This window comes from Acinonyx jubatus, chromosome B1, assembly GCF_027475565.1.
Source record: "Acinonyx jubatus isolate Ajub_Pintada_27869175 chromosome B1, VMU_Ajub_asm_v1.0, whole genome shotgun sequence".
NCBI lineage: Eukaryota > Metazoa > Chordata > Mammalia > Carnivora > Felidae > Acinonyx > Acinonyx jubatus.
Window position 1 is genome coordinate 57037936 of NC_069382.1, and position 25045 is coordinate 57062980.

The window sequence follows — 25045 nt, forward strand, 5'->3', positions numbered from 1 at the left end:
CGGGAGAAAAATGCAGTGGTACAAAGCTTACCAGCAGACAGGTAAACAAACATGCTGTGTTCCCATTTCAAGTATTCAACATTTTAAACAAGGTGGAAAACAGATTCCTATAGACTGGACTCCAGAGCCTTTGGGTTTCTTCAATCAAGCATGTATTTAACACATGCTTTTCATTGTTTGTTTCTTCCAGGGTTACTGATTTTTATAGGAAGCAGAAGGATGCATTACTGGCAGCTGCAGACAAATGGTTAAGTGGTGAGTGGAACATATATCCTGTCCTGTGATAGACACTAGCATTTTTATGAGTGGGGAATAAACACCGCATAGTGACTGATAATAAGCCTGGGAGAAAAGAAACAAGAGTCCAGAAGTATTCTTGCCAAGAAATGGTGCCCTGTAAGTAGTCTCAAAAGTAACAATCTCCAAACCCTGGCACTGTTCTACCTATCTCTACATTACCTGTCCACTGCGAAGAGCTTGTGTTTTAAAGGGAGAAAAAAGGACCTTTTAGTCTAAAAACCCATCAGCAATAACTTAAAGCTAAATGATGCCAATACTCAAAAGGTTTTAGAGTTACTTCAAAATTTCCCGCAAACAGCTGAGGAATTGTCAAACAACAGTATACTCCTTTTCTAATCAGACTGTAGAAAAACAAAATAGTACATTCTAAGGCAGTTCTCTCATTACAGATTACTTGCATTCTAATCGTTAACCTCATTTATCTAATATTGTCTATTGCTAATGTGATTGCAGGATGGTTTAGATTTAATTTTCTACTAATGAATTACATGGTTTTAATTACATCATTAAAAAAGCCTTCAGTATGATTAACAGTAAACAACAACAAAAAAAAAAACCAGTTCCTTATTTCCATCATATCTTGTTTCTTATAAGCTCTTGGCAAATACAGAATTGTCTTTTTGATAAGAGTACTATCCTACCACTTTGTATAATGGAGTTAAAGAAAAGGTTTCATTCAAAAGCGACTTTTAAAAAAAGATAATTAAAATCAAAATAATTATCCTTCCTTCTTGGTTTCTCTATCCTAATACTCAATGAAACTTAAAGCCTACAAATGCATGTGGGTCTTGAATTTCAGGAACTTCTTTTCATAATTAATTACATTCTGATAAAAACTCTAATCCATTGGACTTCAAAACTATTACATAAAAGATAGGATTTATTGAAGCACTGGAATAATGTAGGAGTTAAGGAATCTCCTAAATTTGAAAGAGCCACATTTGGCTTCTGTATGGTTCTAATTATGGGAAGTAGACATAGGCCATAGACTCCTCACACAACCCTAAGACTGACTACAATTAGAAATATATACTCATGTATATATCTCCCTCTCTACCTTCACCACCTCTCTTATTTGTGAAATAAACTCAGAACATCAATTGTCAGGACTCATAAAATTCTATGTTTTAAAAATGCTATCTCTGAAGGAACATTTTTAGAAATACTAGTTGACAGTTACTGCGATTGCATCATTAAGTAACAGATTTGACATCATCAAAACTGGCTTTAGCAGATATTTATTCTCTTCTTTGGTTTGTAGGTTTGGCAGAATGGCATGTTCCTACTGCTGGAATGTTTTTATGGCTTAAAATTAAGGGCATTTATGATGTAAAACAACTGATTGAAGAAAAAGCCATTAAGAAAGAGGTAAAAGGGGAAAAGAGTTGTACTTTTTCTTTAACATGACTTCTTACTTAAAATAAAAGTTGCCCTCCACTCCAACCCATAATATTTTAATGTCAGATGTTACCTCCTATCTCTAGATCTCATGTCTCTAGTAATATTATTAAAATCATAATAGATTGTTGAGTCACATAATTATTCTTCTGGTCTACATTAATAATAATATGGTCATCCCAGCCACTGGTTAGTTTAGTAGCTAAGAGCAGAGGGTTTTTTTTTCCTTATTAAGAAAGTAAAGCACACTCATGGCAGCAAACTTGGAAAATACATAAAAGAATAATGAAAATTTTTTAAATAGCCTACCCCAATTTTGTGACCATTTGTAATATATTTTCTTGAAGGGCTTGTCTAAATCTAGCATTTTGGCTGTGCAATTATTTTCCATTGTCAAAATTACACAGAAAAGTTTGTATCTTGTTATTTCCACTTAAAATCAGACTATAAGGACTTCTAGGTTTTTTGTTTTTTGGGTTTTTTTTTCTCATTTTGTACTTAAATCTACTTAGTTATCATTCGGGGGCATTGATTAAGGTGAAAAATCTAAATATTTTCAAAATTGTTACCTAATAAGATATCTTTTCTCCGTGAATTAATTCTTTTATCACATTTGCCAGTCTTTGTAAACACTAAGATCTGTTTCTAGGATCACTTTTGTCTTGAAGCAGGAAGTACAAGCAAACAGATTGTGTTAATGCTGGCACAGGACCACGCTAGTGCCTGAGACAGGAGGTGGTCTGGACGTTGAAAAACTCATGTCCAGAGATTAGACGTGGAAACCGACTACCTGGACTTCAAGTCAGGCATCCTCTCTAACCATCTTACTTGAGGACAAGGCTCATCTTTATTCATTGTTCTAATCCTACTAATTCTACATACTAAGTACTTAACAAGTACTGACTTATTTCAAAGAAATACATATTAGTATAATAAACCAGTTTTATGTCTCCTTTGCTTTTCTGCCAAGGCCATTATCATCAAGAACATTTGATAAGTGGCTATTTATTTGTATGTATCTCTGAGCTGGGTGCTGAGGTCTATATCCTCAGACTTTCTTGTAGTTTTTTCAGTGTTCTCCATATATCCCATTTATCCTGTTGCATGTAACCTTTTCTTTTTCTAAATAATCTCTAACTTTACGATCTCAACCTTAGCCCAATCCTGGTCATCTTGTAAAGGGATTATTACTACTCCCACCTTCTCTTACAGCCCCTTGCTTGTAATACATTCCCAAACTTTTCCACTATATTGGGAGAAATGATGGTTTTCATTTTATTGTTATTCAGGACACAGAAACCCATCTTCTGCCTTGAAATCTCTTCCCCAAAATGGCCCAAACCATGTCACTCCCAACTCATCTTACTTTAGCAGACAGTGCCCAGATTTTTACCATGTAATAATCCTTTTGAATATCATGATTGTATTAGACAACATTCTCAAAGACTTAACATAATCAAAGTTTATTTCTGACTCACATAAAACTTTTAAAGATGTGATCTGCAGGCAACTCTGTCCAAACAGTGAGTCAGAGACTGTAGTTCCTTCCTTCTTGTTGCTCTTCAGTCTTCAACCCATGGATTACACAATGGCTACAAAATGGAAAGAGCATGATGGATCACACATGGAGAGATTTTTATGGGGAAGGCCTAGAAATGGCATGCATCCCTTCACATCCATTGGCCAAGATTTGGTCATATGGCCACATATAACTGGAAAGAAGCTGGGAACAGAATATATTTCTATACCCAGGAAACAGAGGAAATGGAGTTCACAGTCCGTGAGCCAACTGCCATGGTGCTTACATCAAGAATACCACTTGTTCCCACCACTCTGTCTTGACACACTTACATAACATTTTTTAGTCATTCACTTCATTAAATTTTTTACCTCCTTTTAGTTCTCTGGCCAGACCAATTTCTTCCCATCTCAAGGCCTTTACACTGTCTTCTCCCTAAAATACTCTTCCCCCACTTTTTGCTCGGCCAACAACTACTTATCTTTCAAGTTCTGGCTTAAAAGTTACTTCCAAATTTGATAACTTAAAAATGGTCTTTCATTGTTTGAATTTATATTACTTTTCTAGTTGGTTAAACATTTATTCATGTTTATTACCATGTCTATTTCTTTTATAAGCTGTACTTTGCCCATCAAAGCTCGAATTTTAGTGTTTTTCTTCTTAGTTTCTTTGTATTCTTTATATGGAGAAGAGGTAGCATTTGCCATATTTCTTATAAACATTTTTCCAGTTTGTGTGCTATTTTATTATAGGACATACAGAATTTTTATATAAAATGATTTTTCTCATGATTTTCTTAAGTTTTTTTCAAATGTAAAAAGTCTTTACCCACTCTGAGATTAGATCTACCTATATTTCCTTTAGGTTTTTTTTTGTTTTAATGGTCATTCACTTGTTTTCCATAAACTCTCTTAGATATTAATGCTTCCTGGAAATGTTTTCTACACTGATACCTCAGCACCTAGCCCTTACTTTAGAGTGTCCTTCTCTTCAGCTTCTCCAGAACAAATGGATATGGTGAGCACAATATTCTTTTCATAATAACACTAGATATCAATTCCACTTTTTTGGTGCTTGTGTTCATTTTGTGAGTTATAACATTATTTAATGTCTTCTTGGGTTTCTCAGCAACAGGTATCAGTTAAAAAGTCATGAATTACTATTAAAAGACACACTTTAACAGTCATAAAATAGACAAATTCACGAGACCAAGTTGTAGTTAAATTTCCTTGTCTTCGTGAATAGTTTTCAGACTTGCTGAACAGTGTGAGCAGATTATTAACATGTTATGAAGAAAATTTCTTTCCTTCCTTCATGGAATTAACATGAGTCAACAGTACAAATTCATGAAAGCCATCAGTCTCTTTCTCTGAAGAAAAATGTATCAGCAAGGGTCAAATACAATGATATTAAATTCATCACAAGTCTGGGTTTAGCCAAAATAACAAGAAGCAAAGAAACGAGTTCCTAAGGACTGTGTGTTTGGGAGTCCAAATAGAAGAGCCCTAATTGAACAGTGCCCTTAACCTTGAGAGAAGAGTCTGTACTTGCCCTTGCAGATGTATTGGTTCTTGGTGTGTTCTTTATTTACTTGCTTTCTCATGTCGCTAAATATACTTTTCAGAAGTTATGTCTGCTTTAACATATGATTAGAGTTAGACAATTGAAACAATATATAACATATGTTCAGGTGAGAGATCATATGAAAAAGTAATTAGTGTTATGGAGAAAATGGAAAATAATGATCTTGAGGGCTATAAGAATACACAAAAATCCTGGAACTCTGACAAGCTTATATCTACATGTATTAGTGGACATTGCTGGCATCCTACCCTGATAAAGCTGATGTTAAATTTGACTTTCCATTGCTTCAGTTCAACCTAAGATACTCTTTGTGTGAACTTTTTAAATTATCACAGACTTTTCCTAAGTAGCAGCCTAATTTCATTAATTCTTATCTCTTTCCTATTTTAGGCCTTCCAGAGATTAGCCCAAATTATTAAAGAATCTTTATGAAGAAATCTTTATAGTACTCATGGATTTTTCAGATAAATTATTTTTATGATTTAGCAGGAAGAAATGATCGTTGGCATTAGACTTACAGGTTAGATTTCATCAAACGTGTCATATCTGTAGTAATTTAACTAGATGACTTTTAAAGTGCCCTTAAATTCATCAGATTGCCAAAATATATTTATAATCTACTTATACCTTTTGATAAATATTCAACCTGAAAATTATTTTTATCCTGGATTTTATTGTAAAGAACTCTAGCTGCTCTATGGTTTCCCATAAATTTTCCTTGAAACTTAACATTTTACAGTAAATTATTTTGAAAATTTAAGAAAATAAATTCAAAATGGTATATAATGTGAACTCTTTCTATTTTTAGGAAAATTTAATGAAAGCTTGTTGCAAAAATTGTTAGGATTTGTCCATTGTAAATGATTTTCAGTAAGAGGACTAGAGACATTATGTTGTACCATAGATATCCCTTTAAAATAAAATTCTGAAACTAAGCACACCTAAAGGCATCAGACCTATTAATTCTAAATAAGGAAGAGAGATCAGGGGCTTAGAAAAATATGCTACAGTGTATTTTCATAATACTGCACAATTTACAAAAATACAGTCTTATCAGTTATGTAATTTAAATCTACACCGCTTTGAGGTACTTAGGATATACTTTTTAATGATTTTCTTTCTCACCTTTTCAGACCCTTATTTTTCCCATATGGCTATTGATGTAATATATGCTTATTAGAAATTTTTCAAACAATATAGTAAATATAAGTGATAAAGTAAAAGCCACTTGCTGTCTTACCCCCCAGTGAAAACCGCTGTCAACATTTATCATCCATCCTTTGAGATGTTTTTCTATGCATGTGCATGTTATATGTAAAATAATAGGATCTCCTTATCACAGTGTATCATAAATACCCTGCATTTGCTTTCTATTGCTGTTTAACAAATTACCGCAATGTTCCAAGATCTAGTAATTGTTAAGTTGTAAGTTCCTTTAAGGAATTAGGAAATCATTGTTATTTATGACATCCTTTGTGTGTACAGGCATACCTCAGAGATATTGTGGGTTTGGTTCCAGACCACCACAAATAAAGCAAATACTGTGATAAAGCGGGTCAAATTAATTGTTTGGTTTCCCAGTGCATATAAATGTTTACAGTATACTGTAGTCTATTAAGTGTGCTATAGCATTATGTCTAAAGAATAATGTGCATACCTTAATTTAAAAATACTTTATAGGGGTGCCTGGGTGGCTAAGTCGGTTGAGCATCCAACTCTTGATTTTAGCTCAGATCATGATCCGAGGGTAGTGGGATAGAGTCCCACATCCGGCTCTATACTCAGCATGGAGTCTGCTCGGGATTCATTCTCTCTCCCTCTGCCTCTCCCTCTCTCTCTCCCTCTCCCTCTCCCTCTCCCTCTCCCTCTCCCTCTCCGTCCCCTTCTTCCCCTCTGCCCCTCCCTGTTATCCATTCTCTCTCTCTCTCTCTCTCTCTCTCTCAAAAATAAATAAATAATAAAAATTAAAAATACCTTCTTGCTAAAAAAAAATGCAAACTACCATCTGAGCTTTCAGCACTAGTAATCACTAATCACAGATATTAACAAATATAATAATAATGAAAAGTTTAAAATATTGCAAGAATCACCAACACATGACACAGAGGCACTAAGTGAGCAAATGCTGTTGGAAACATGGTGTCAATAGACTTGCTTGACACATAATTGCCACAGCCTTCTATCTGTTAAAAAATGCATTATCTGTAAAGCACAATAAAGCAAAGCATAGTAAAATGAGGTATGTCTGTATAAACATATCCACCATAGTTATTAAATATTTTTTTGGCATCTGGATGAGATGTTACATCTTCCAACAGCTAAAGTTCTTGAGCAAAAATTTCATCTCAAAGCTCTTATTAGCTGACTCCAAGCCTGTCTTTATTTAATATTTATTTATTTTGAGAGAAAGAGCATGAGCAGGAGAAGGGCAGAGAGAGAGGGATACAGAATTCCAAATAGGGGATATCCCAAGAAATAGGGGATATCCCAAGTAATAGGGGATATCCCAAGTAATAGGGCAGAGCCTAGTACAGGGCTCCATCCCACAAACCATGAGATCATAGACCTGAGTCTACATCAAGAGTTGGATGCTTAACTGACTGAGCCACCCAGGCACCCCTAAGCCCATCTCTGTTTTTAAGACAACCAGTGGTAGTTATTTAGGAAAGTCTGGAAAGACACAGGGCCTGGAGGAGGCCTGAGATGAACCTAACAATTCCACTACTGTAAGAAGAAAGAGGAAAGTATGAATTCAGTTTATAAAAGTAAAAGTAAAATAAGCCTTCTGCTTATTCATTAGTTTCAAAAATAATGAAAATTTCTTAGCCAGCACTATATAATTTCTGGCTTGCATTCGTTTTTAAGTCACCAACAAAGAGTAGTTGATTTACATATTGATTTATAATCCCCAGCTTTCAAGGAAGGGATTACCTCTAACCACAATCTATAGGAATCTGTTTCTTCCAAGAAAAACAGAGTGGGAGAAAAGTAGGGAAGGAGAGCACAGGAAATGATTAGGCTGCCCCTTATTACTCAGTGTTTATTTTCATCCAGGGAGATTACCTTCCCCTCATAGAGTAAAGCACTAGAGAACTTTCTGGAGCCACTGTCAATTTTTCCAGCCTCTTGGGAAAGCTGTTTGGCAGTATATATCAAGAAACGCTAAAACGTTTATATCCTTTAACACAAGGTATTAGATAGCGTGGACTGGCCCACTGGACAGAATTCTAATTTCCTTCTCGTGTCTTTGGGCACAGTGGAAATGAAATACCACATTTCCAGATGCCCTGCAGCTACAGTCCATGTATGAGTGAAGTTCCATCATTCAGACGCCTGGATTCGGAACTGAGTTTAGAGGGGAGCAAGTCAAGAGGCAAGGCATCCATTTGCTAAGGCAATGTGATTTTACAGCAAGCAGCTTCTTGGTGTGGGGTTTTCTGATCCTGGCAGAAGAAATGAAATCCCAGGGCTAGAAACTGTCTCTGGAAACCCCATTTACTTTTACACGCATTCCAAACAATTTTGGAAACCACAGAATATATGAAAATAAACACTTCACTTAAGTTAGCTAGAGTAGTTTCTGTTATCTGCCACCGAATGCCAACCAGGCCAGCTGTGTCCGGGTCTCCAAGACCACCCTCAGGCTTGATGGTTCCCTAAAAGGACTCAGAAGACCCAGAAGCTAGTGTAGCCACAGCTGCCATTTATTGCAGCAAAAAGGATAGAGTAAAATCTCAAAGGGAAAAGGCACGTGGGACAAACACAATCTGGAGGAGACCAGGCACAAGCTTCCAAGAGTCCCCTCTTAGCGGAGTCGCACGGGATATGCTTAATTCCTTGGGTGATGATGTGTGACAGCAAGGGCAAAGTGTCGTCAACAGGGGAAGCTCACCTGAGAGCCTGGTTGCCAGGGGTTTTATCAGGGGTCAGTCACACTCAGTGCCTGCAATGGTGGACCTCAGTTACTGAAGCTCCACAGCCACGGGGGGGATCTCAGGTGTCCACCATAAAGCACGCAGTAAAAACGACCTAGAAAAGCAGTTATAGCATGACTCAAGACCCCAGACATGAAAAACACTCATTAATGAGAATATTCCAAGAGCTCAGTCCCCACGAGCCAGCCAAGGGCCAGTCACAAACACAGCCGTCATTGGAGTGACCCAGATCTGCTGAGTTAACCCTTTACCACCCACTGGGAACTCCACTTATGGACATTCATAGTAAAGAATTACTCAAAATATGGAAGAAAGTAAAAAAACATGAAGACAGTAATTGTAATTTAAAACAGCAAAACATTGGGGGTAGGGGTTGAGGTTTTGGGACTGAAGTTCTCGCAGTAAGAAAACGGGTTATGTCAATTATGGTTCATCCACTTAAGTTTTAGGCAACCACTAAAACACCACTATAAAGCAGTATCATTCATTTTATGAAGCACTATGTTAAAATGATTATATATAATATGGAATGAAAAACCAGGGTATGAAAGCATACATATACTCTAATTACAACTATGTAAAAAAATAAGAAGACATCCACCAAAAAAGCAAAAATTGGGTAACTTTTTATTTTCAAAATACTCTTTAACATGGCTCTTTACTTTTATAATAAAAAAATTAATTAATTTTTGGGGGCACCTGGGTGGCTCAATCGGTTAAGCATCTGATTTTGGCTCAGGTCATTATCTCCTGGTCCATGGGTTCAAGCCCCACATTGGGCTCTGTGCTGACAGCTCAGAGCCTGGAGCCTGCTTTGGATTCTGTGTCTCGCTTTCTGCCCCTCCCCCACTCATGCTCACTCGCTCGCTCTCAAAGAATAAAAAAAAAGAATGTTTTCAAATAAAAATTAAAAAATAAGTTATTTTTTAAAACCTCAAGCAAATTAGTCACAGTTTTGTTTTTGGTTTTTTTTTTTTTTTAATTTCAGTTGGGTAAGTAGAGGTTCCTAGAGGCAATAGTGAAAAAATAGATCTAGGGACAGCAAGGAGGCAACTACCATGTAATGAAAAATCAAATTGAAAGTCATATCCATACAACCATAATCAATTTGGATCTGGTCAAATATTACATAGGTTTAATTTCCCAGTATTAATCCATGTAGTTTCTGTGTGGAAGCCACGGTGTCACTACACATGGTCCACGATGAACAGAAGTAGCTGGAACATTTGGTCTTGGTGGTAATCAATATGGATATTGCAGGTTGGTCTAAAAGGGAGGTTGTCACTTGGCATGGTTTCCTTTTAAGTTTGAATGTTTGTCAACTTTAGCAATTTCCTCTCCCCCCATATAAGAAAGTCTTTAATGCTTTTCATATAATGTTTGTACAGCATGGTATAGCTTTAAATTCCTTTTCAAATGCTAATTAAATCTCTCGTGGGTAGAAATTATTAACTTATCAAAAGTAGGTTTAATTAAAATTTTTGGAGAACCTAAAGTCTTAATAAAAATAAATTAAATTTTAACTGGTGATGTGTATTTATTAAGGTTTTAAGTTACCTTAATTAAAAATCCACAACACCTTTCTCCAGAACCCAATGGTAACTACAAGAATGTCATTTTATGGGCAAAAGACATGAATAGACACTTTTCCAAAGAAGACATCCAGATGACTAATAGACACATGAAAAAATGCTCAACATCACTCATCATCAGAGAAATACAAATCAAAACCACAATGAGATACCACCTCACACCAGTCAGAATGGCTAAAATCAACAACTCAGGCAACAACAGATGTGGACAAGGATGCAAAGAAAGAGAATCTCTTTTGCACTGCTGGTGGGAATGCAAACTGGTACAGCCACTCTGGAAAACAGTATGGAGGTTCCTCAAAAAGTCAAAAATAGAACTACCCTACGACCCAGCAATTGCACTACTAGGGATTTATCCAAAGGATACAGGTGTGCTGTTTCAAAGGGGCACATGCACCCCAATGTTTATAGCAGTGCCATTGACAATAGCCAAAGTATGGAAAGTGCTCAAATGTCCACCAACAGATGAATGGATAAAGAAGATGTGGTATATATATATACAAGAGAGTATTACTTGGCAATCAAAAAGAATGAAATCTTGCCATTTGCAACAATATGGATGGAACTAGAGGGTATTATGCTAAGCAAAATAAGTCAGAGAAAGACAAATATATGACTTCACTCATGTGGAATTTAACATAAAAAACAGATGAACATAAGGGAAGGGAAGCAAAAAGAATATAAAAACAGAGAGAAACAAAACATAAGAGACTGTTAAATACAGAGAACAAACAGGGTTGCTGGAGGGGCTGTTGGTGGGGGGACGGGCTAAATGGTTAAGGGGCATTAAGGAAAACACTTGTTGGGATGAGCACTGGGTATTATACATAGGGGATGAATCACTGGAATCTACTCCTGAAATTATTATTGCACTCTGTGCTAACTTCAATGTAAATTAAAAATAAATAAATTTAAATAAGGAAAAAAAATGTTATTTGTAAGATTAGTATGTTTGATTAGCATGACTTTACAGTGACCCTACTTTTATGCTTCAAGGATTAAAAATTTCATGTATTCATTCTGTTTACTCACTGAGCAAATATTTACTGAGTGCCTACTATCGCAGGCACTCAACATACAGCAGCAGTAAACAAAACAGAGCTTACAGTCAGGGCAAGGGTTCATGAGGAAAGATAGGTGACAAAGAAATGTATTAATAAAGTATTTTACATAGTGTAAGTGCTTACAGGGTAAGATGATAAATAATGATGGAACAGGGGTGCTATTTTTAATGCAAGACTCAGTGAAGCCCCTAGAACAGGTGACATTGGAGCAGAAAGCAGACTGCAGTGAGGGAGTAGGCCATGCAGGTGAGCAGCACTCCATGCAGAGGGAATTTGAGAGGCAAAGGCCTTGCCTGAAAAGGGACCGCACTTGGTTTGTCTGAGGAACTACAAAGACTTCAAAGAGGATAAAGAGTAAACAAAGGTGGGGCGCCCGGATGGCTCAGTCAGTTTAAGGATCTGAGTCTGACTCGTATTCTTGGCTCAGGTCATGATCTCATGGTTCATGGGATGGAGCTCCATGCTGGGCTCCGTGCTAACAGCGCAGAGCTTGCTTGAGTCTCTCTCCCTCTCTCTCTGCTCCTCCCCAACTTGTGTGCACATATTCTCTTTCTCTCAAAATAAATAAATAAACATTAAATAAAAAGAATAAACAAAGGTGTGTTAGACTGCTCGGCTGCCATAACAAAGTACTACAGACTGGGTGGCTTAAGAGAAATTTCTTGTCTCACAGTTCTAGAGGCTAGAAGTCAGAGCTCAGGTGTTAGCAGGGGTGGTTTCTTCTGAGGCTTCACTCCTAGGCTTACAGATAGCCATCTTCTCCCCATGTCTTCACCTGGTCTTCCCTGTGTACACAGCGAAGTCCTAATTTCTTCTTCCTATACGGACATCAGTCACACCGGCCAAATTGGAGGATCTCATTTTAATGTAATTATCTCTATCTCCAAATACAGTCACATGCTGAGGGCCTGGGGTTTAGGACCTCAACATACGGATTTTAGGGGGACACAGTTCAGCCCATAACAAGAAGGGAGGGGTAAAAAGATAAAAAGTCAAAGAGATGGGAGGCTTAGGGGAGCAGACTAGGTAGGGCCTTGCAGGCCACACAAGAGTGTGAACTCTTCTGATGGAAATGGGGAGCCACTGGAGGGTTTAACCAGGAGAACAGCATTAGCTGTTCTTGGATTTCAAAATCACTCTGACCCCAGCATGGACAATGGATTGGAATGGAGCAAGGGTAGAAGCAGGGAAACCATGTCATAGAGTGGAGACAAGACCTTCTCTTTTAATTAGGACAATCAAGAAAGGACTCCCTGATGGCATACCATTGAATGTGAGTGAGTAAAATGAATAAAAAGTAAAGGAAAATTCCTGCTAGTACCTGAGGAAAGAGAGAAGCAAAACAATTTTTCAGTAGAAATTGAATATAAAGAAACCATGTAATGAATTTAAGGTTGGAATAAGTATTACAGGATTCCTACTTTCACATGATATAAATATGTTAACTTATTTATTACTCTTATTAGCTTGACTCGGCTAACTTGCTTTTCTTTCCTATTGCTGCTGTCAGATTTTTTTTATTCCCATTTTATTTCATGTACTTTCTGCAAACTGTTTTGTGTCTTCTTTTATTTGGCATTTATAACTGAAATTGAAATGTTAAGTACTAACCTGAAATATAGTCATAATTTCAGTAGCACTTAGTATTTAAGTAGCGAGATTATACATATACTACAATCATGTACTCATTAGAGTCACTGAAAAAGCAATCAAAATTAGAGCTCCAGGAGCTCTTAATAACTTTTTAAAGTTTATTTATTTTGGGAAAGAGAGCACGTGCACACATAAGTGGGAGGGGCAGAGAGAGAGAGGGAGAGAGAGAATCCCAAGCAGGCTCTGCACTGTCATGCGGGGTTTAATCTCAGGCATGCACTGTCATGTCAGGGTTTAATCTCATGAACTGTGAGATCACAACCTGAGCCAAAACTAAGAGTCCAACACTTAACCAACTGAGCCACCCAGGAACCCCACTCTTAATAATTTTACATGTAAAGAAGAAACTAAATAAAGAGAAAATAAAAACATTTCTTAATATGCTTCAGAAATATTGGAAACTGCTTTGCAAGTTTGGGTTTTTTGATGCCCTCCATGCTGTGGCATTGCTACTCTCTGCCAACCTCAACTCACAAAGACTTGCCACAGGGTCTTCTTTTCCAAGGCCCCTTGACCCCCTTCTCAACCCCATCCTGGAAGGAAGCAACAAAATAATGGGGACCTGGAATTTCCTAGACACCTAAACTACTGCCCTTCCAGCAACATTGTACATGCAAAAATTCAAGAAAGCAGAGAAAGAAGGAAGGAAGGAAGGAAGGAAGGAAGGAAGGAAGGAAGGAAGGAAGGAAGGAAGGAAAGAAGGAAGCAAGGAAGGGAGGGAGGGAGAAAGGGAGGTGGATCTGCATATATTTTGACCTAGCAATTTTAGTTCTAAGAATTTACTGTATGGAAGTATTTTAAAGACCCTCATCACAGCATATATCACTGAAAGAATGAAACAGCCTAGAAGTCTAGCGATAACAACTTTCCTTCTAGAGCCCCCAATTGGCTGTACTTCCTTCACTTGCTTAATTCCTACTCATCCTACCAGGGCTCAGTTTAAATTCCACTTTGAGGGAACCCTGTCCTGGCCCCCAGGATGAGAGAGAGTAGGGCATTCTGCTAGTGACTCAGATGGCATCCTCTTTTCCTTTGTAGCTCTTATCATAATAGTTAAGTAATCACATGTACAGTTCTTAATGTTTGCCTTTCTCCTTCTCTTCTCAGATCATAATTTCTGTAAGGGCAGAAACAAGGCCCATTTTCTTCACAGCTGTACCCTCAGAGCAGATCACAGTGCCCAGAAGATAGCATGCCCTCAATAAATATGTGTTGGCCCTGGATCTACTTTAAATGGATAAATTTTATGGTATGTGAATTACATCTCAATAAAGCTTTTTTAAAAAGATGTTGCCATTAATCTGTAAATTAATTAAACATTAAACTAATGAAAATTGTCAGACAGTGGCATACAATGTAGTTAGAAAAAAATATTTGAGCTGTATGTCTACTGACACGGAAAAATCTTCAAGAAATAGTATGCAAAAGAGTTTTATAAAACAGTTTACACAACAGGATCCCATTGGTTTGGTTGACAAAAGGATATACCCATATATTCAACTAATATTTATTGAATGCCCATATTTCCAGCCACCATTCTAAAGGTTTGAGATTCCAGTGAATAAAGATCCTCGTTATTGTGGAGCTTATATTCTAGCATGGCAGATTGGCCATAGGTAATAAACATAATTAATAACATCTTACAGTATATTAGAAGGTAAAAAGGGCCATGTGGCGGGGGGCGGGGGGCATGGGGTTGGTAGGCGAGTATCTGGGAGTGCTGGACAGAGACATACTGCAGTTTTAAATGGGAGGTTAGCCTAATCCTTTGCAAAGGTGAATGAAGACTCAAGACAGGGAGTTAGCCAAGCATGTATCTGACAGAACAGGAAGCCCCCAAACCATGTTTTGTTTTCTTCTGCTCAAGGAACAGGGTGGAGATCAGTGTGGCTGCAGCAAAGCAAACAAGAGGGAGTGCATTAGGAGAGGAGGCCCAGGTAGTGATAGTCCCTTGTTACCATTGTAAGCACTTCAGTTTTCACTCCATAAGGGGCGGGGGTGAGGGGGTATTGCAAAATTGTGACCAGAGCGATGATTCCCATTTGAGAGGATGGCTCTGGCTGCTGAACTGGGGAGTATGGGAGAAGCAGGGAGGATGTTTAGAGTCCAGCACAGTAATCCAGACAAGAAAGGATGGTGGCCCACACCCAGGAAAGGGCAGAATGGGTGGCTAAGAGATGTTCAGTGCCCAGATTTCTAAAGATAGAGCCAACAGGATTTCCTAATGGGCTGAACGTGAGGTGTGAAGAGAGGAATCAAAAATCAAAGTTTGGGGTCTAAGCACCTGGGGGATGGAGTTGACAATAACAAAAATGAAGGCAGAGGATGAAGCTAGTTTGAAAAGAAAGAATTGGAATTCAGCTTTGGATGTATTATTTTTGAGACATCTACCAGACATCTGTGTTATACTGTTTTCAAATTATCATAACTGGCACCCTCTGCTAAATTAGCTGCTGAGAAGAGTCCAGGACTACATTGCCCAGAATCCCCTTCTCCATCAGTCAGCCAGTGAGAGGCCTGAACTTTGAGGCACTTGTTCTCTGGAAGTGGTTGCAGCCTCAGTGAGGTTCCAAGTGGCATCTGGTTGAGCATTCTGAAAAATGCCCACGTGGGGATAGTTCGTGGGTGCTTGTTATTCACAGTAGCTTCAGGACTTTACTGACTATAGCCTGAAAGATTCGGTGCAAGGATCCCAAAATGTGCCATGGCTTCCAGACATGTGCTTGCTGTAGGCTAAAACACACGTGACAATTTTTGACTGTCCTTTCTTCCAACCAATGGCCTTCTAACCATTGTTTAAACTTCCATTCGTAGTCAGCATGCATAGTCTTCTGTTTCCTTCACTGATGAAACATGCAAATGGAGATGTGCGGTGGGCAGTTGGGAATGTCAGTCTGGAGTTTAAGGTGGGAGGTTGGGGCCGGAGATGAGATTTGGGGGTCAGCAGCTAATGACGGCATTCAAACCTTGAGCTTGAACAGTCACCAAACACAGAGAGAGAAGAGTTCAAGAACTAAGCCTAAAGCAAACCAACCTGGACAGGCTGCAGGAAAGAAGAGGCTAAGTCTGCTGAGGAGGAACCAATGAGGCAGAAACATCCAGACCAGCCTGGCACCCCAGAAGCCAGAGAGAAACAGCCACAAGGAGGAGAGAATGGCCAACCATGCCAAGAGCTGCTGACTGGTCGATTAGCTGACAGCTGAGAACTGACCCACCAGGTCACATAAAGTGGATGTTTTTGGTAACCTGGACAAAAGCAGTTCTGTGGGGTAGAGGGGGATTTTTAAGCCTGATTGGAGGGGGTTTTAGAGAGAATGAGAGGAAAAGAATTGCACACAGCTGTGTTCATTGTAAAAAGCCCAGTGACTTACATGAAAATGCCAACAAGTAAGATCTCTGGGTCATGTTATTACAGGTGAGGATTTTTATTCATTAGCTGAAATGAATATGCACTTCTTCTATAATTAGTAAAAATAACATTATTATCAACATCTCTCTCTAAATGCTTCAATTACCTATCTGCCATGGCCAGAGGCTGACTCTGAGTTCCAAGGGGCTCCAGTCTAAGAAACAGAAAGTGTAGACAGATACAAGTTCCTGGGTGTCAGTCTCACGTCCCAGACACTGTGCCACCTTCTCTTTATCCCAAGAACACCAAATGATGCACCTACTGTCTGCTGTTCCCAAACTTCAATTACTGAGCATTTTCAAATTAAATAGCACCCTGACAACTTCAAAATTCTTTTCAATTATTAAAATAAATGTTTATGGAACACTTCCCATATAGCAGGAATTTGCTAAATAAACATTGCATTTAAAAAGATGAACGTGGGGTACCTGGGTGGCTCAGTCAGTTAAGCACCCAACTCTTGATTTTGGCTCAGGTCACGATCTCATGGTTTGTGAGTTTGAGCCCTGTACTGGGCTCTGCACTGGGTAGTGTGGCCCCTACTTGGGATTCTCTGTTTGTCTCTCTCTCTCTCTCTCTCTCTCTCTCTCTCGCATTTCCTCACTAGCACGCGCGCATGCTCTCTCTCTCAAAAATAAATAAAACTTCAAGAAGATGAATGTGATTGTCAAGTGCTTAATTTACACCGTGAACACCATTTATTCAGGATAGCCAGAGACCCATCTAGCACATATACCTGTCAATCCCACCGAGGAGAGAAGGCAAACATGAGAAACTTCAGGCACTTGAAGCTTGTAGGACCTAAAAAGGTAAAAAGGAAACCTTGAGAGATCTAAATGTGACATTTTATAAGGAGTGTTAACTTGTTATTGGGATTTAAACAGTTGAGAGATTTTTGTGAACTGCTTCTGAATGGGGGCTCTCTTCCTGATGTTCTGTATCCAGCACCTTCCCAGTAGTGCATATGGTTGGCACTTAATTAACATTTATTGAACTAATTACCTCACTTACTCTCTTTTACAGAAATAGTCATAATGATTATCCCCTCTTTCTAGCAAGTACAAAGTTAGGTTTAATGAGGGCAGACTAATTAACATACGAGGAAAGCTGGAGAATCTTCAAATGTTTGGAGGACCCATGGGGGCGTTTCTCTCCAGCCTCCAGATGATTTCTGTCATGTTAATAGTGATGGGCTCAATTTCTAGTCCCTGGGGTTGCAAAGTCCATCTGCCAGTGAAGGGGATCTTCAAAGTACAAAAGGAAAGAAAACAAGGATTTTAAAAAGTGGATTTGACAATATACTAAGGTGAGAAATAATGATGTTACATCTCGAAGAATCTTCTAACCATTGATAATAGACATACAGTAAAATCTTATAAGGTTATTGAATAATAATGAAGCTAACTGCTTTTCGTGCATTACCTAAATTAATGTTCAAAACAACTGGAAGCAGAATTATTAGCCTTATTTTACAAATGAGAAAACTGAGGTTTTGAATGGACTGAATGATGAATGACCTAAGGCTGGGCTCAGGGCTGCCCCGATGAATGAGGGAAAGCACCGGTGGGGTCCCAAAAGGGGACACAGAAGCATTACCAGTATGTTTGTGACACAGTGATCAGAAAAAGAAGAGGCACAGGAGTCCAATTCTGTAGGAGGTTTAGCAGCATTTAGGGACCTCCTAGCTACAGATAGATTCTTGGTATATAATTGCTCAAGAGAAAGAAGCCAGAATCGAACTTACATTAAATCAAAGACTCAGGAATACACAGCTGTAGATTTGTTATCAATGGTTATCAGGAGGGAAGAATAGGGACTCCTGGGGTGGCTCAGTCGGTTAAGCACCTGACTTCAGCTCGGTCGTGATCTCACAGTTCATAAGTTGGAGTCCCGCATCGGGCTCTGCACTAACAGCTCAGAGCCTGGAGCCTGCTTGGGATTCTGTGTCTCCCTCCCTACCTTTCCCCCCCTTGCACTCTCTCTCTCTCAAAAATAAACATCAAAATTTTTTTAAAAAGAGGGAAGAATAAACATGAAAGCCTTGGGGGGATGACAACTGTTAGAATGTCAAGCTTCAATAATTTGTGACAACCTAGGAAATCTCAAAAGTGTGTATGCAGAATTGCTTCAAATTGTATTACATTCCCATGGTGTAATGAAAAATGTCAAATTTATTTGCAATGTAATATGAAGTGATGAACCTTGACCAGCAGGTGGCAGGCTTACCTCATGACGATTTTTTAAACTTTGCAGAGGGATTACAGTCAACTTTTGATTGTAATATCATTACAAAAACTCATGTTTAGCAGGAATTAGGAGTACAATATTATTTGATTACACTGTGTCCTGGAACTTCATGACTAAGGTTGACTAAATTTGTTCATTCAATTAACTGCAAGAAGACAAGATAATACAGGTAGGTATTAAGTGAATTCATCATCAAGACATTTCCATACACTAGATATAAAGTACAATGTGTAGACAATTCTAAATCATGGGGGGAATAATATATTTAAATATTGATTTCCTGAGAACCCTGGGGGGTTCAGTCGGTTAAGCATCCGACTCTCGGTTTTGGCTCAGGTCATGATCTCACAGTTAGAGTTCGAACCCCATATGGGGCTCTGCACTGACAGCGTAGAGCCTGCTTGGGATTCCCTCTCCCTCTCTCTCTGCCCCTCCCCTGCTCTTTCTCTCAAAAAAAAAAAATAATAATAACAAATTTTAAAAAACAAATAAACAGGGGTGCCTGGGTGGCTCAGTTGGTTGAGCGTCTGACTTTGGCTCAGGTCATGATCTCACGGTTTGTGGGTTTGGCCCTGCATTGGGCTCTGTGCTGACAGCTCAGAGCCTGGAGCCTGCTTCTGATTCTGTGTCTCCCTCTCTCTCTGTGCTCCTCCCCTGTTCACATTCTGTCTCTCTCTCAAAAATAAATAAAGATTTAAAAAAATTTTTTTAAATAAATAAAAATGTTAAAATGAATTTAAATAAAGAGTATGTCTTTCTTGACCTTATTTACATTCAGATAACCTCGGGTTTCACTAACTAATGTAATAAGTTAACATGAATGACTTCCCCCAACAGTACATTGGGCAGAAAGGAGGAAAAGAGAAGGTTCCTGCCTTCAAGGAACATATAACCATATAATAGAGACAAGAACAGTAGAATCTTATGTTCCTGGGAACCTTCTAAAATTCTGAAATACATGATTCCATATATATTCCCCTCAAAAGACCTACATTATCAAAGAGCAGGATGCCAGTTAGTTTGACTTTTGAGTAGGGAATGGTCAGCTAGGCACTTACTAACTCAACTACTCATTACCACCTCACCCCACAGCCCCATCCCCACACATTCGCACATCTTCAAAACTCGGGTGATTAAAATTTGTATGTCAGAAAAGCTTCATGTGCCTAGGTATCAAAGTTCCTTTTACCAACAGAACCAGAAAATGTTCCATCTACAAATGCCAGGTCTAATAAACACATGGCACAATAAAAACATAAAGTGATATCGGGGCACCTGGGTGGCTCAGTCAGTTAAGCATCGGACTTCGGCTCAGGTCATGATCTTGCAGTTTGTGAGTTCAAGCCCTGCATCAGGCTCTGTGCTGACAGCTTGCTCAGAGCCTGGAGCCTGCTTTGGATTCTGTCTCCCTTTCTCTCTGCCCCTCCCCCACTCACACTCTGTCTCTGTCTCTCTCAAAAATAAGTAAACAGTTTTTAAAAATTTAAAGAAAATGGGGCGCCTGGGTGGCTCAGTCGGTTGGGCGGCCGATTTCGGCTCAGGTCATGATTTCGCGCTCCGTGAGATCGAGCCCCGCGTCAGGCTCTGTGCTGACAGCTCGGGGCCTGGAGCCTGTTTCGGATTCTGTGTCTCCCTCTCTCTGACCCTCCCCTGTTCATGCTCTGTCTCTCTCTGCCTCAAAAATAAATAAACGTTAAAAAAAATTTTTAAAGAAAAAAACCATAAAGTAGTATATACATTTCGATGCCAGTTAATAAAAATCAGGTTAGTGGTGCAGGTTACAAGTATAGAACTGGGCAGTGTGCTGGTGAGAATACTTAAGGAAGATTTCCTGAAGTCAATAAAGGTGAGCTAGACCTGGGATGATGGCAGAGAGTCAAAGAAAGAGGAGGGCCATTTGGGTTGGGAGAGAGATATGAGAAATCATAAAGGAGCTTTAATTATTACAGAACGTTTAGAAGACACTTCGTTTAATTTAATTTTTAAAATAATGTGCTCTTTACTGCCCACTAATCTCATAAGAGGGTTGCATCTGATAATTAATCTTCTAGGATCCTACTGGTGCTAACCCTCTATAAGTTGATTATCTTCATGCCAATTGCACTATTATGGACTGAATTGTGTCTCCCCAAAATTCTTAGGTTGAAGTCCTAACTTCAGATATCTCAGAATGTGACCTTACTTGGAAATTGGGTGGCTGCAGATGTAGTTGAGATGAGGCGACAATGGAGTAGGGTGGCCAGAATATGACTGGTGTCCTTATTAAAAGGAGACATTTGGACACAGACACACACCCCAAAAGAACGCCATGTGAAGACTGTAGTTAGGCTGCCACAAGCCAGTGAACTACCAGAAGCCAGGAGAGAAGCCTGGAATAGATCCCTCCCTGATGCCTTTAGAGAGAGAGCAGCCTGCTGACCCCTTGATCTTGGACTTCCCGCCTCCAGAACTATGACACAAGTTTCTGTTTAAGCCACTCAGTAGCTGGTCCTTTGTTATAGCAACCCCAGCAAACCAACCACACGCATCAACCAAAACCCACTACCTTAACTCAGCATCATATATGTACAAATGTATCCAGTGAAATCCAGTGAGCATTCAGATGTAGCAGTCTATTAGAATTGCAGATCAGGGGACAAACTGTGTCATGCAGAGGCTGTATAAATCCAAAGACTCTGAGTAAATCTTCTTTTGCCAATTTGAAATGAAGTAGCTGCTGGTGGAGGCCAGTGAAATAGCAAGAGAGGCCAGCTGAGGCTCCTGTCTGAGTTCTGCACCATGTGGAGGCGGTGGGGGGGGGGGGGGGGCGCGCTGTGCCACTGCTCGATTAGTCCCCATCTTGTTTGGAACATCAGGCTCTAAGTAGTCACACCGCCCTCCTTGAGTTACTCTTCCTGTTCTTGCTCGAATGGTGCATCGGTTGGCAGATGGACTACCTTGTGTGGCAGAACTGGGCTTTCAACTCCGAATGCCAACCTGAAAAATGATACAGAGTGCTCCTGACCCTGATGCCCGCATCTATACCTCTCCAGCTTTAGTGGCAGTACTGCGCTGATTCCGGGGGATAAAATATGTCCATATCTCTTTGCTTATTTGGTGGCTTATTTATTAACATGTATCTCCATTTCTGAAAAGAACTTAAGGTGACTTAAAAACACCCGTCCAACATGTACATTACAAACTGTATGATCTGGGGGCTCCTGGGCGGCTCAGTTGGTTGAGTGTCTGACTTCAGCTCAGGTCATGACCTCACAGTTAGTGAATTCAAGCCCCACACTGGGCTCCACACTGTCAGCACCGAAGCTTTCAGGGCAGAGTCTGCTTCTGAACCCCTGTCCCCCTCTGTCTCGGACCCTCCCCCACTTGTGTTCTCTCTCCCTTACAAATAAAACATTAAAAAAAAACTGTATGATAGAGCTTCTAAAAATTAAAAGACAGAAAAAAACTATGACAAGAGCCTAATATACAACAACAATAACAAAAACCCAGGAGAAATAAAAATAAATTGAGTGAATAATTTTTTCTAGAGACATAAGCATTCAAGCACTACCACTCCTTACAAATTTTGTACACAGAGCACTGCAATTCCAGAAAAGAGGCAAGGGTAGGGAATGACTGACAGCATTCAAAATTTGTAAGCAATTGATTTTTTAGAAAATATTTAAAGAAGGGGCACCAGGGTGGCTCAGTTGGTTGAGCACCAGACTTTGGCTCAGGTCAAATCTCTTGGTTTGCAGGTTCGAGCCTTGCATCTGCGCTGACAGCTCAGAGCCTGCAGCCTCCTTAAGATTCTGTCTCCCTCTCTCTCTGCCCCTCCCCTGCTCATGCTCTGTCTCTCTAACATCAAAAAACATTGTTTTTAAGTTAAAGAAAAAAATCAGAATCCAAGAATTTCAGTGACAGCAAATGATCGTAGACCTTTCCTGTAAGAGATGCTTTGAATTATCCTCAAGTATCACAAAACAACAAACAAAACAGAACTGCATGAAACACAGCCGCTCTATCCTGAAAACCTCCTGTAACTGCATCCTTACAAAAAAGAAAACTCCTCAGGCCCTCATGACAGCAGCACACTGCACTAATATGGCACTAATGTTGGCTGATGCTGAAATTATCACTCCTTTGTCCTGCTGTAAGCTGATTCTTGCATATAAGGAGACATGAGTCAGTGTAAGACTATTACCCTGAGGGATGATGCTAGGTTCTAGATAAATGTTTTCTGGAAACACACCATCTTAGTCAGTTCTGGCTACTCTAACAAAATACCATAGGCTAGGCAGCTTACACAATAGACATTGCCTACAGTTCTGGAGGCTAGAGTCTGAGATCAGGACATCAGAATGGTGGGGTTCTAGTAAGCGCTTTCTTCCCAGCTGTGGATAGTTGCTTCCTCACTGTGTCTTTCCATGGCAGAGAGAAAGACCTTCTTGTGTTTCTTCTCGCACTAATCACAGCGAGAGGATCCTACCCTCATCACCTAACTACAACCCTACTCCTAACATCATCACAGTGGGGGAGAGGGTTTCAACATATGGATTTTGAGAGAACTCAGTCCATAGCACACACACACAGGATTTATGCAGTCTTGCCCATCTTTTGAGGTCCTCTCTCATGGAAATTACTCTTATGCGCACAGTACACAAACCAATGGGTTTTGAATCTGTACTTTGGGTTACGACAGTACAGCAAATGCACCTCCACAGTGACAGTGTGCTGTGCCCATGTGTGTATGGAGCTTCTCAGTGTACATTCAAATGCCATATACAGTTAGTTAGCACTTTTACACACAAGATCACAGGCACTCGAAGGAAGGACCACTATTCCCATTTTGTAGATGGAAAACAACTCAAGCGGTAGGATACACCAATGGGAGGAGAGGAGCATCCACGGCAGTCTGGCCAGAGGATGCTCGCGGGATAAAGCAATATGTAGAAGACTCTTACTCCAGAGCAACTCAGCCTATGGAGGCCCAGCTACTCTGCTCCCATAGAATGCCAGGCCTGTTGGAACGGGGTTCATTATGTTCCACTCTGGGTTGGAAATATTAAGCGTGATTAAATGAGAAGAACACAAAGATTCGTGGAGCTCATGAAATCCACACTCTCCATCATTCAGGTTTTACTCAACAACATGGCAAGTATCAGTGCCCTTGTGACCCCCGGAAAACCATGTTGTAGCCGAAGCTCTCCGTAGTACTGTCAGAAATATATCTCGTTGCTAAGATAAGCCATTGCAGCCACTGATATTTCAAGCCTAAAATTAACTCAGCATTCCTCGCATCTAAACCATCAAGTTATTTCAGGATAACCCTTGGTTCAGTTTTGATCATCCAGTTTCCTTAAGCAGGTTACAGAGTCCTGCATGGCACTTAAATTAGTAAGGATATCATTAAAGGAAAGGCTAAGAAATGTACGGTGCACTCACACAAATGGAACAGAAATAAAACATTATTAATGACTGACCTCAGTCATTTAATCAACTTCAGACTGCCCACCAGGCTGCACATTTTTCTTTAAATGATGACAAGTTGTGCTGATCCATTATGCCTCATCAATCTGCCTTGTGACCATCTTAAAACATTGGACAGACTCCTTTAGAAACCAGTACAAGGTGAAATCAAATTCCAAACATAAATGATATCTTGGTTTCACTGGCATGCTGTAGTATGCTGTTATCTGAGAGCAGTAACCAACCAAACAGGCCTTCAACAAACAGTTCAAACTGGCTCAAAACCTCTCTGTGCCAACCTCGCTCCAACATGGCTTAAGCATGGAGCTGCAGCAACTCGCAAATTATTTCACTGAATCAAAGAATTGCCATGGACTTCACTTCACAAAACTCCTATTTATAGGACAAAAGGCACTGGAGCTTCTGACTTTAGCATCTGATCCTTATTAGATACAGAAAATGTGACTCCTTATTATGTTTAATCCTCATAGCATCATGCATCTCTTAGACATTATAGTTACAGAGGTTTGATATTAAGACAGAATGGCATCAATCTTGTGGTCAAGCAGCAACCCTTACATGTCTCCCCTCTAGACTCCATTCACCTGGGAATTTGCTGGGTATCTTCCAAACAGATGGATCTGACACCCAGACAGTTGTATAGAGACTTTCCTTTCATCCCTCCTTTTTGGAAATAGATTATATACTCAAACAGGTATGTTAAATATTATGGTCAATGTAAGAAATTTTCTAGATTAATTTTTACTATATACTAATTTCTGAACCTGGATGTACAAGAGAAGCCACATCCCCAAATGTCAACTTGCTTCTAACCAAATAATCATTCTTTATTTTTTTTTTAGGCAAACAACTATTCAAAATGAATTCGTTGCCTT

At 39.4% G+C, this 25045-nt stretch overlaps 1 protein-coding gene and 1 long non-coding RNA gene across 7 annotated transcripts in view; one reads left to right on the top strand and one right to left on the bottom strand.

Annotated features, from left to right (window-relative positions):
- The window catches only part of AADAT (aminoadipate aminotransferase), a 31989-nt gene extending 17658 nt beyond the window's left edge, over window positions 1-14331 (top strand). For 3 of the 6 annotated variants that reach the window (XM_027068835.2, XM_027068846.2, XM_027068857.2), the window contains exons 11-14: window positions 191-255; window positions 1562-1668; window positions 4133-4234; window positions 14153-14331. In XM_027068835.2, coding sequence (XP_026924636.1) covers window positions 191-255; window positions 1562-1668; window positions 4133-4234; window positions 14153-14236 — 358 coding nt within the window. In that variant the 3' untranslated portion in view covers window positions 14237-14331. Of the gene's footprint in view, window positions 1-190; window positions 256-1561; window positions 1669-4132; window positions 4235-5191; window positions 7293-7330; window positions 10255-10325; window positions 11258-14152 lie in introns of those variants that run through there. The other 3 variants (XM_053216713.1, XM_015083446.3, XM_027068868.2) reach the window with 3 other exon arrangements.
- Window positions 1-25045, bottom strand: part of LOC113602267 (uncharacterized) — a 293893-nt gene that overhangs the window by 4754 nt on the left and 264094 nt on the right. The window contains exons 12-13 of the long non-coding RNA XR_008296039.1: window positions 17191-17255; window positions 32-3290 (exon numbers count right to left, since the gene is read on the bottom strand). This is a non-coding gene — a long non-coding RNA (uncharacterized LOC113602267). The remainder of the gene's footprint in view (window positions 1-31; window positions 3291-17190; window positions 17256-25045) is intronic.